Source organism: Fragaria vesca, linkage group LG5, assembly GCF_000184155.1.
Source record: "Fragaria vesca subsp. vesca linkage group LG5, FraVesHawaii_1.0, whole genome shotgun sequence".
Taxonomy (NCBI): domain Eukaryota; kingdom Viridiplantae; phylum Streptophyta; class Magnoliopsida; order Rosales; family Rosaceae; genus Fragaria; species Fragaria vesca.
In genome coordinates, this window is record NC_020495.1 from 5,979,353 (window position 1) to 5,991,014 (window position 11,662).

General features: G+C 40.4%; 2 protein-coding genes across 2 annotated transcripts; one reads left to right on the forward strand and one right to left on the reverse strand.

Annotated features, from left to right (window-relative positions):
- The first annotated feature begins 7,097 nt into the window (after positions 1-7,097).
- On the forward strand, positions 7,098-8,804 carry LOC101292710 (pentatricopeptide repeat-containing protein At3g29230-like). The gene has a single exon (XM_004300977.1). The coding sequence runs from the start codon at positions 7,098-7,100 to the stop codon at positions 8,802-8,804; it is 1,707 nt and encodes a 568-aa protein (XP_004301025.1).
- A 528-nt stretch (positions 8,805-9,332) lies between these two features.
- LOC101293007 (proline transporter 2-like) lies at positions 9,333-11,455 on the reverse strand. The gene is made up of 8 exons (XM_004300978.1): positions 11,362-11,455; positions 11,019-11,243; positions 10,760-10,854; positions 10,465-10,651; positions 10,247-10,371; positions 9,941-10,156; positions 9,567-9,797; positions 9,333-9,482 (listed from the first exon to the last, which is right to left on the reverse strand). Exons 1-8 carry the CDS (start codon positions 11,453-11,455, stop codon positions 9,333-9,335), a joined length of 1,323 nt encoding a protein of 440 aa, XP_004301026.1.
- Between the last annotated feature and the right edge of the window lie 207 nt (positions 11,456-11,662).

Below are 11,662 nucleotides of genomic sequence, written 5' to 3' on the forward strand. Positions count from 1 at the left end.
GTACCCGTACTCGTGCAACCTTACTTACCACCCCCCAACCCAGTACCAACTACCAGTGGATTTTGGTAATGTTGAGGGAAAAGATTGTAATCTTTACTATAATTTCTTGCTACTCATCAGCTCAAGGCAGAGGCCAAGGTTAAGACAGCCTCCCAAGCCCGGTTTCATGGTTGAAGGCGCAGTTATGGAAACTGTTACCCCCATTCGATATGATGTTGTCAATGATCTTAAGGGAGGTTATTAGGTCTACACATGCTTGGCTTTGTTTACCATCCGGACTAATTCGATGCCTCTTTTAGTTTGTCCGCTTAAATTTTTTTGAGATATTTTGATTTGCTACGGAAGAAAAAAAAAAATTAATCAGAAATAGCACTATGTTGGGGTTTCAACTATTTTCATTCAAACAAAAGAAAGATTTTTTTGTCTGTCAGTTTCTATATCCTACCCTTTTCTCTCACTCAACTGTACCAACTGAAAGGACTCTTTTTTCTACATCCCGATTTCAATTTCTATGAAATGACTCTACTTCTCTTACTCTGAAATGAGACTCTCCCAATTTCTAATTCTCTTTCTCTGAAATGACTCTCCCAATTATTACTTTTCTTACTCTGATATGACTCTCTGCTTCTCTTACTGAAGTGCCTCAAATGTGACGACTTGATAATGTCGATGGATTTTGTCACCGAAAGTAAGTACTAGGGTATGGACCCATTCCAATTCATGTCTTTTCTCTGATCTCCCCGGTTCTGACGAATTCAATGACTGGGTTTGCGAAGTAGTTTGCAAGCATCCATATCAGGACACCCAGAGCCACATAGTAAATTGCCTTCACATAATGCCTCAATACCACCACAAACCAACGATCACTCTTGTTGGTGTCATTTTTTAGCACCGACGGGTCAACGAGAGTTCCGTTGAAATCATACGTGTAAAGTGGTGGGGTTCATCCACTCCTTTGGTGGATTTCCTTCGACTGATGTTGTATCTTTACACTCCACTCGATGGGTTCATTTCCTCGACTCTTTTAGTGGACTTCCTCCACTCCTTTGGTGGACTTCCTCCGGCTAATGTCGGGCTTCCGCGTACCACCTCATGGTGGGCTTCCTCTCCTTGAAGGTGAGTTAGCTTCCTCTACTTCATTGGTGGACTTCCTCCACTCCTTTGATAGACTTCCTCCACTCCTTTGGTAGACTTCCTTCGGCTGGTGTTGAGCCTTCACGTACCACTTCGTGGTGGGCTTCCTTTCCTTGAAGGTGAGCTAGCTTCCTCCACTTCGTTGGTGGACTTCCTCTACTCTTTGAAGGTGAGCTAGCTTCCTCCACTTCGTTGGTGGACTTCCTCCACTCCTTTGGTGGACTTCCTTTCGCTGATGTCGAGCTTCCACGTACCACCTCGTGGTGGGCTTCCTCTCCTTGAAGGTAAGCTAGCTTCCTCCACTTCGTTGGTGGACTTCCTCTACTCTTTGAAGGTGAGCTAGCTTCCTCCATTTCATGGGTGGACTTCCTCCACTCGATGGTGAGTTTCCTCACCTTCTTCTTGGCATTGGACATCCGCCACTTGACTTGGGTCTTCTCTCCCTCAAGTTGGTGGAGTATCATTGAATGACCTGTTGACATGAGAGCTAGGAGGTTATCGGAGGACCAGCCTAAGGCCAGCCAAACACTCTCCGACGCCCAAGTCAGTAAAGTGTTTGAACAATAAGTAGAGATTGAAGAAGAATAAATAGGGCCCAAATATAACATGATTTTGTGAAAGAAGATGAATAAATGAGCCTAGAAACTATGCTTCTTGGCATGGGAGGAGACCCTTCTGACTGCCTACAAAGAGAGAGAGAGATACACACACACACACACACACATATATATATATATATATATATAGATAATGTTGTTGTAATTGGGGAAGAAGAGAGAAAAATGAAGTTGTGGAGCTCCCTTCAACCTTGGGAAGGCTTGATATTTATAGGAATAGAGGTTGGTGATGTGGAAAGGAAGAGCATGGGCTCAGCATGGGTCTTCCCCAAAATCAAGGTGTCAGCCTTGCTTCCTGACATTCCAAGATGGGTTTGGCAAAGTTAGTAACACGTGTCGACACTATGTGGTCTCTTCTTATCAAGTCAGTCTCGAGCCATGCCTTCACGACACGTGAGGAAGGTGGGTGAAAGGTAAACCATTAGTTGGCATGTCTCTATGCGACTCTTGGACGTCTAAGAGAGAGTTTAAAGATTGAGGCTCTTAAGCCTTAAAGGTTGAACTCTTGGTCTTAGAGGTCGAAGTATCGACCTTGGAGGTTGAAGTATCGACCATGGAGGTTGAGGCTCTAGACCCATTTAGACTATACTTCTCTAATGATTAGGTCACAATATGCTCTAATCTTACCATGCTAGCTAGAAGGTGAGGTAATCACTTGGTGACATGCCAAGACACTTGGTGGCATGCCAAGACACTTGGTGATAGTCCAAGAAAGACTTTGAATGCTAGGTTGAGCATCTCACTATTATTTACGTGTGAGGATCATCTTTATATCTCGAATAATGGTTTGGGTGCGTTGAAAGGTTAGTCATACATGGCTCTTTGACATTTCAATGCTTCCTACGTGGAATAGGTTGAAAAGTCAAGTTTCGTTGTCGAACCAAATTATGACATCAACAACTCTTCCGGTACAGCTCTAATGGATTTACCTAGTTTATCTTCCCATTTTTTTAATCCCTCCAGATTCATACCCCCATAGATTCTCGTAGCCACCATGCATGTAAACGATAAGTGCCATCAAGTACCACTTGAAGTGATTTTTACCTTCATTTTATGGTCCAAAATCACAAGTTAATTTAGACAATTAAATTTACGAACAATTCAAACTGTGACAAATTTAATCTGTAAAAAATAAAAGAATGCAGTAATATTTACACTTACCGTGGGAGGGGACTGGACATACACACACGGCTGTTGGACATATGCAGACACACTCACGCGCCACCGGAGAAAGAGATCCAGCGCCATTTAACGGCGAAAGTGACGTGGCCGAGCTTGGAGCCGCTAGAGGAGAAGGAACAACGCCATTTGACGACGAAAGTGACGTGGCCTAGCTTGGAGCTGCCGGAGAAGGAGATCCAACACCATTTGACAGCGAAAGTGACGTGGTCGAGCTTCGAGCCGCCAGAGGAGAAGGAGCAGTACCATGCGACGGCGAAGGCAAAGAGGTTGAGCTTGGAACCGCCGGAAGAGATGGCGCCGGCAGAGAACACTCTGCCCGGATAATAGGCTCTGATCCGAACCAGCTAATTCTTTGGGAGAAATGGCAGCGAGCTGCAACGAGGTGGTGTTGATCTCCGGCGGCCATGTGGTAAAGAAGCACGGTGGTGCATAGGGAGAGCAAAACGATGACGGCGAAAAGCTTCCCAACTACGTTGGTGTCTGAATTTTTTGTTTGGGTTGTGTCGATTTCAGGTCAGGCCCGTTACCTCAATTCCATTACATTCTCACGGTCTAATTTTTATTCAACAACTGATTTGTTATCAAACATTTAAAATTTGGCAAGGAAGATGTCTATGCAGTCGATCCGCTTCGCCCATCCCATCTCCGAAATTTTTAGGTGGGAATGAAATTATGATATTTGACAGGTATGATCTTTTGTTTGTTGCAGTCTAAATGTAAAGGGTTGGGCATTGCGGGTTAGTTTTAGGTCCAAACCGAGACCCGACCTACAATACCCTGGTTATAGTTTTTTGAGCCCGAAACCGGATATAGAAAGTTGGTGTCTGAATTTACGGTTCGGGCCACGTCATTTTCAAGTCATGCCCCTTACCTCAATTCCATTACATTCTCACAAGCCAACTTAATTTTATTCAACATGTGTTTCGGAAAGCTAACTTTGTAGTTGATGCTCTAGCTAATCTAGGCAGTTCTTATAATAGTAATCGTTTTTAGACCAATATGGTTCTAATGGAGGCTGCGAATGACATCATTTTCGACAATGTAAACTGTGGATGCCCTAGGGGCTTCACTATCGAATATATTTCATTTTCTCATCAAAATAAAAAAAACTTTTATTTAACACATGATTTGTTATCAAACATTTAAAATTTAGTAAGGAAGCTGTCTATGCAATCAAATTGTTACAAATGCATAAAGATAAAGATCTACCATAACTTTAAAAATTTATCACTATAAGTTTCAAGTTTCAAGTTCCATCACCATCAAACATTCAAATTACATACCAAAACATAGTTCAATATCAATACGTGGTTCAATATCAGCTAATCAATGTCCATATATAAAAAGTCAAGTACCATAAGCAAATAACAAATTCAATTTCAGCAAACAAAAGCTAAAGGAGAGTCCAACAAGCAACATCTTTCATGAATCATGTAGTCATTGAAGTTTCTTAGGCAAATCACCACTATTAGTTACTCAAAGATATGCACTTCTACATTCACAATGTCAAAGAACAATCAACAAACACATAACATTAAAATTAAAAGTTACCGGTTTAAGTCTACAGCCTTTCCAGTTCAACCTTTTACAATGTCTAATTTCCAGTTCACTATCGAATATATTTCATTTTCTCAATAAAAAAAAACTTTTATTCAACACCTGATTTGTGATCAAACATTTAAAATTTGGTAAGGAAGTTGTCTATGCAATCAAATTGTTACAAATGCATAAAGCTAAAGATCTAACATAACTTTAAAAATTTATCACTATATGTATCAAGTTTCAAGTTTCAGTGTTCCATCACCATCAAACATTCAAATTACATACCAAAACATAGTTCAATATCAATACGTAGTTCAATACCAGCTAATCAACGTCCATAAAAAGTCAATTACCATAATCAAATAACAAATTCGATTTCAGCAAACAAAAGCTAATGGAGAGTCCAACAAGCAACATCTTTCATGAATCATGTAGTCATTGAAGTTTCTTCAGACAAATCACCACTATTAGTTACTCCAAAATATGTACTTCTACATTCACAATGTCAAAGAATAATCAACAAACACATAACATTAAAATTAAAAGTTAACCTAAGGCCCGACCTACGATACTCTGTTGTTAGTTTTATGAGCTCGAAACTGGATATAGAAAGTTGGTGTCTGAATTTTCGGTTTAGGCCATGTCAGTTCTAAGTCAGGCTTGTTAACTCATTTTCGGTTTGTTCGAATTCTCAAGGCCCAACTTTTATTCAACACCTGATTTAAGATTCAAATACCACAAGTAAATAACATATTTGATTTCAAAAAAGAAAAAAAAAAAAACAAACAAACAGAGATCCCTTCTAAAAAAAACAAAGCAAACAGAGAGTCCAACAAGCAGCATATTTCATGAATCACATGTAGTCGTTGTAGTCTCTTCAGGCAAATCGTCACTATTAGTTACTCCAGAATATGCACATTCACATTCCCAATGTCAAAGAACAATCAACAAACACATAACATTCAAGTTAAAGAGTACAAGAGAAAAAAAGTTACCGGTTTGAGTTTACAGCTTTTTCAGTTCAGTGTACTGCTCTAATTCTAAACTATCAGGCTCATTGAACAAATGCTTATTGCGTGTAGCCCTCAACCAATCACATGCACAAACCAGCGCCTTAACCAATTTGGGGTCAAACTTGTCCGAAATGGATCAAGAATCCTCGATACAAGACTGAAAGCATTTTCAGAATAGCTAAAGTTGATGCAAGTACAACTAATTAAACATCTTTTTTAATCAAGGGTAAGGTTAGGGTGTGTTAATGCATGTCATGCATCAACTATGTTATAAAGTTGTAAAATGAGTCCTAAAATTAGTAATATTAGTCCTAAAAGTTGTAATGTGAGTCCTTAAAAGTTGTAAAATTTTAGTTACAACATTAGTCTTCATGTGTCGTTAAAGTGATAACTGAGTCCTCAAAATTGTAACAACTTTTCTTTTATCTTGAAAAGCATTTAGTTGCTCCTCTCCGTCTTTGTGAGGGGATGGTTCATTTTAGACACGCCAAAGTCATAACAACTCACCTTTTATTTTCTCTTCGTAAGAGTAACACTGGAAAATGTTTACAAGGGATCTTAGCTTCTTGGTATTCAATATGCCAATCTACAATACAATTGGCACATGAGTGTCATCCTACATCCTGTTCAACAGATTGAATATGAGATTTTGATGATTTTTTTATTCAAGAATTTGAGTTTTGATGTCTTTATATGTTTTTTCATATTAATTAACAAAATCAACTTCACATAACAAATTCAAATGTGTAACTAGAAACTCCGTAAAAATATAAGGTTATAATCTTAAACCTTATGTTTGGAAACAAAATGACAAAATTTTCATTTTTCCTAGAAAAAAAAAAAGTAATCGTCGCTTCACCTTTTTTTATTTTTATATATATATAGAACATAAGAGATCAGGGCCCTTCCAATGAGGGATCCCTTTTTTTGACATATATGAGGGATGGGGGATTACACCAACTTTTTGATCACAAAATCACATCTCCACCGTTCAATATGTAGTTATATATGAGTAGATCACTTATGCAAATTTTCAGAAATTTTGGTGATCGTTAAGGCATTCAAAACTACGATTTTTAATTATAAGCATGAACGGTTCAGGTCTGGCAGATTTGGTTCGTTCATTGATTTAATCTTGTTCGACATCTTAACGATCACCAAATTGGCTGAAAATTTGCAGAATTGATCTATATATAAGGACCAACAAACTGAACGGTAGAGATTCAAAAATATAATCGAAAAGTTGGTGTAATCTCTCATCCCTCATATATGTCAAAAAAAAGAATCTCTCATTAGAAGGGCCCTACATAAAAGATTCTAGTTACATCGCTAAATTTGTTTTGTATATATACCTCGCTTACACAGTACACCGGCCTCTATTTTATTTTTTAACATACATAACAATCTAAACATATCTCCTTACTCTTATAACGAGGCATTCAAATCAAATATTCAAATTCTCGAGCGTCTGGGAACCATTCTGGTCGTTTACCATATGACAATTAAAACCAAAACTACCGTTTGCCGACAACGATTTCGTCGCCTATGAAGGTTTGCGGCACTGTTCTATTACAAAACGTAAACCTAAAGGAACTTTCAAACTTGCGCGATGATCAGATCAGCAACGGTCACCAGAAACCACCCAAACAACAAAGCCGACGTCGCCGCCGCGCTTCTAAAACCCTGCTCCTCCCTCCACCACCTGAAACAAATCCACGCCCACATCCTCCGCTCCAATCTCCACCCCAACGCCTCCTTATCCTCCACTCTCATCTCCCTCTACGCCTCCCTCTCCTCCTCACCTAACCACACCCACCGCGTCTTCACCTCTTTCCCCAACCCAAACCTCTCTCTCTTCAACCACGCCATCAGAGCCTTCTCCAAGACCCCATCACTCTCTTCCCACGCCACGGCGCTGTACCGCCAAATGGTTCGGGTCGGGATCCGGCCCGATAACTATACCTATCCTTTCGTTCTGAATTCCTGCGCCGCGAGGGGTGATGTCTGTGGTGGGGTGGAGGTGCATGGGAGGGTTGTTAAGACCGGGTTTGGGGTTTGCGTGCCGGTTTCGAATGCGTTGATTGACATGTATGGGAAATGCGGGGGGTTGGGGGATGCACGGAAAGTGTTTGATGAGATGACTGAAAGAGACGTGGTTTCGTACAACGCGGTTTTGGGGGCGCACGCGAGAGGCGGGGCGGGGATGGAGATTGCGGCGGGTTTGTTTGAGGGGATGCAGGGGAGGAATGCTATTTCTTGGAATGCGATGATTGTGGGGTATGTGAATAGTGGGGATGTGGACTCGGCGAGGGATGTGTTTGATAGGATGCCGGAGAGGGATGGTGTATCGTGGACTACAATGCTGGTGGGGTATACTAAGAATGGGTTTATGGATAGGGCTAGGGGACTGTTTGATGAAATGCGTGAGAGGAGTTTGATTTGTTGGACGGCAATGATATCAGGGTACTCGCAAAGTGGGAGGGCGAGTGAAGCGCTTTCTGTTTTCCGGAGGATGGAGAAATCAGGGGTAAAGCCGGATGAGTTTACTATGACGGCAGTGATTTCTGCATTGGCGCAGTTGGGGCGTTCTGATCTGGCTGATTGGATTGGATTGTATGTGGAGAGAGAAGGCATAGAGCAGAATGAGCAAGTGCTCACTGCACTGGTTGACATGCATGCCAAGTGTGGGAATGTGGAAGAGGCTTGTCGTGTTTTTGAGAAGATACCTCGGAAGGATGTCTTCTCTTACAGTGCAATAATCACAGGGCTTGCTTCTCATGGTCATGGGATTAAAGCGCTTGAGATCTTCCTGAGGATGCTGGCAGAGAATATCAAACCCGATCACATCACGTTTGTTGGGGTATTGACTGCCTGTGGACATGCAGGCCTCGTGGAAGATGGAATGACGTATTGGGAAAGCATGGTTAAAGATTACGATATTCAGCCTCGTGCAGATCACTATGCTTGCGTGGTTGATATGCTGGGACGTGCCGGGAAGCTTAATGAGGCACATAGTTTAGTCCAGGGAATGCCTATGGGTCCACAGCCTGGAGCATTGGGAGCTTTGCTTGCAGCATGTAGAACATACGGAAATGTAGAGATTGCTGAAAGTGTTGCTGAGAAGCTCTTCAGGTTAGAGCCTGAGAATACGGGAAATTATATGCTACTTTCCAGTATCTACGCATCAAAAGAGCAATGGGATGAAGCTAGAAAAGTGCGGGAAGCAATGAACAAGAAAAGTGGAATTAAGCTTCCTGGCTTTAGCTGGGTTGAAATTAGCAAAGGCCATTCAACTCGATTGAAGAACCAAATTTAAATGGCACTTTTTTGGTAGTAGTCCTGCACACTGCCGTCATCTAACTGAAGTACTGCGCTTGTGTTTTTTTTTTTTTTTTCTCTCTCTCTCTGCAAGTATCAGGTTGTTATGGTTTTATTCTTACAAACTGGTTAATGCTGGCACAGAATGCTACCAGATATCAACACAGTAGCCTGGAAATCCTCACTTTTGGAACAAAATCCTGGTACGTTTTGTTTTCCTCAGTAAGGGTTGAGCTTCAGTTAAGCAAGACATTATGTTCTCATCACTTGCATTGGATTATCTTTGGCTTCTTTACATCATGTAATTTTGCATGGAAGATCATCCTTTCAAGGGTGAAGAACAAAATTAAATAACCTAGCAGGTGTATATTACATATTTACATATAGAATTCTTACACTAATTTTTTTCTGGAATAATGAATTTGCAGCAATTACTCTATGCTTTGTACTATGTTGCAGGGGTATGTATATACCCATTGGCAGGTGGGATCTATAAACTTGACTGACTGTCTTTACATATTGATGTTCATGAATCTGCAAAGAAACTATATAATTCAACACTGTTGACTATCTCATAAACTGCAGCAATAGTGGCAACAAGCGCCAGGGAAGAAAACGCAATAATGTTGAACCAATGCCATAAGTTCTCCCCTAATCTGGCTGTCTTTCCCTTGACCTATGAGAACAGAAAGCCAAAATTAGCAATAGGTTCAGTACTCTTAACTTTCCTGATTATGGTGCAGTTAGTATAGAAACTTACTCTAATGAAAACCAAACTTGGGAACACAAGAGTTAGAGGAATGAGTGCTAATGCTCCAAACAAGGCTACAAAGTCCGCCATGAAAGGAATAGCTGCTGTCATAAATGTATTTCCCGCAAAGAGGAGGAATCGAAGGTAGAATCTTCTCTTGAGATTTTCTGGCGAGTTAATGCTCTTATCCAGTAGGAGGGAACCGGTATCTAGGGCCTCATGAATCGGCATAACAAATGTCTGTTGAGATTAGAAGAATGAAATCATGGAACTTATAAGTTGGAAAAACAAATTCTGCAGTAATAGGGACAAGAATTAATCGAAGGAGGAGGCAAGTAGTGTTGGTCTGATTTCATGGTTCAATCATAATTAGTATTGCTTACATGTTGGGATACTATGGCTTGTAGAAAAACAGCAGCGTTTATGAGAACCTTGACCCATTTCGGACCACTTAGCATATCGGGGAGGTATGAAGATACATCATTGCCATATGCCCAGTATCCTGCAATGCTAACTCCATAGTAAAACAATATCCCCACAGTGTACTGCATGTAGAGAGCCTTCCTCATATTTGCCACTTCAGGCTTCTTAACAGTTGACTGCATATTTATACCAGAAAGATCGATATAGATTTAGAATCATTGTCAATCTTAGTCATTGCTATAGAATCTGTTTTAGTTGGTCTGAACCTGTATTTCTGGTAATAATCCTGAACTACTGCTCACAACAATTGCTGAAATTGCATTAAAGGCTCCGAACACCCTCTCTTCTTTGGTTCCGGGGACACGATAATCACGGTTTGTGTTATTTTTCCCTGCAGAAAGAGTTGAATGGCTGCATGAATCTTCAGCATTGTGAATGGAACAATGCATAATGAGCATTTCTTAACTACATGTGTATATCATACCATCGTTAATCACTACCACCAAGAGTGTGATAATATACAAAAAGGTGATAACTGTAGAGGGGATGAGCCAGATTCCCATATGAGACATTGTAGGAACGCAGAATGCGAAAATGAAGAAGGCTGCTCCAGTGAGAACGATATAGTATTGGACCCTCCAAGGATTCTCGCTGAATTCCATGTTTATCGCCTGCAAATTTTTGCAGAGCTTCACATTGCAGGATATGGGCTAATGTATGTCACATTTTTTACCACATTGTATGGCATATTTCTTACTGAGTTAGGATTGGTAATATACCTTGAGTGCGTTTCCCCCAAGGAGAATGAAACCCATGTTTGTAAGAAGAATGACCAAGTATTGGAGGTAAAACGTGATGTAATACATCTTTCTTCCTGTAAAAGATAGAGAAGCAAGAAAAAGAATATAACATTTCAGCATTCAGCGAATTTAAGTGTTTCATCGTAAGCTAATTAGCTAATATGATTTGGTAATAAAAGAGCTAACACATAGTTGTATATAACCGGCGGTATAATCAGTCATAAGAAGAGAGACGCACCACAGGTATATCCCATGAGATCTCTGAATCTGATAAATCTTTGGCCATTGATGATGTGAAAACCAGCCATAAGCCAGTGGGCATAAAAAGTATAGACCCCAAAAAACAGTAGGCATGTGATACCCCGTTTCCAACCCAAACACGCCAACTGAAGAAATGAAAAGCTCAATATGTACCCACAATTGAAGCTGGTCACCAGCATCAACCCAACTTGTTGCCATGAATCTGTAGCCGAATATGAGCAAACAAGAACCAAATGAGGCAGGTGATTTTGTAATATTTTATGTAATTTTTGAAGGCAAACTTGCATTTCAAAGATAGATGACTTGTGATTGAAACATACCATTGCCTACGATATGAGCAGATTGGTGAGTATATTCACTGCTCACAGCTTTTTGCTTACTCGGGGTTCCTTGATTGTCTTCTGGTTCCGACATTGCAGCAGCTACAAAGAAACAAAGGTCTCAATGCAAGCACTTATATGCAAGCTTCTTATATGTGTATTTCTTACTGTTTAATACAGAACATACATCAAACAGAATCAAAACAATTCCTTAATCATTCATCATTGACTACAAAAGACAATTCTTTCTCACACACTAATTTCTGTTGTTAATGAAGAGTAACAACGTCACAGGTCAACT

Excerpts from the sequence above, each read along its gene's own strand:
- LOC101293007 (XM_004300978.1), bottom strand. The coding sequence starts at position 11,455 with ATGTCGGAACCAGAAGACAATCAAGGAACCCCGAGTAAGCAAAAAGCT. Across the intron at positions 10,855-11,018 it reads TCTCATGGGATATACCTGTG|GAAGAAAGATGTATTACATC; the intron begins GTGCGTCTCTCT and ends TATCTTTTACAG. Across the intron at positions 10,372-10,464 it reads GGTGGTAGTGATTAACGATG|GGAAAAATAACACAAACCGT; the intron begins GTATGATATACA and ends CTCTTTCTGCAG.
- LOC101292710 (XM_004300977.1), top strand. The coding sequence starts at position 7,098 with ATGATCAGATCAGCAACGGTCACCAGAAACCACCCAAACAACAAAGCC.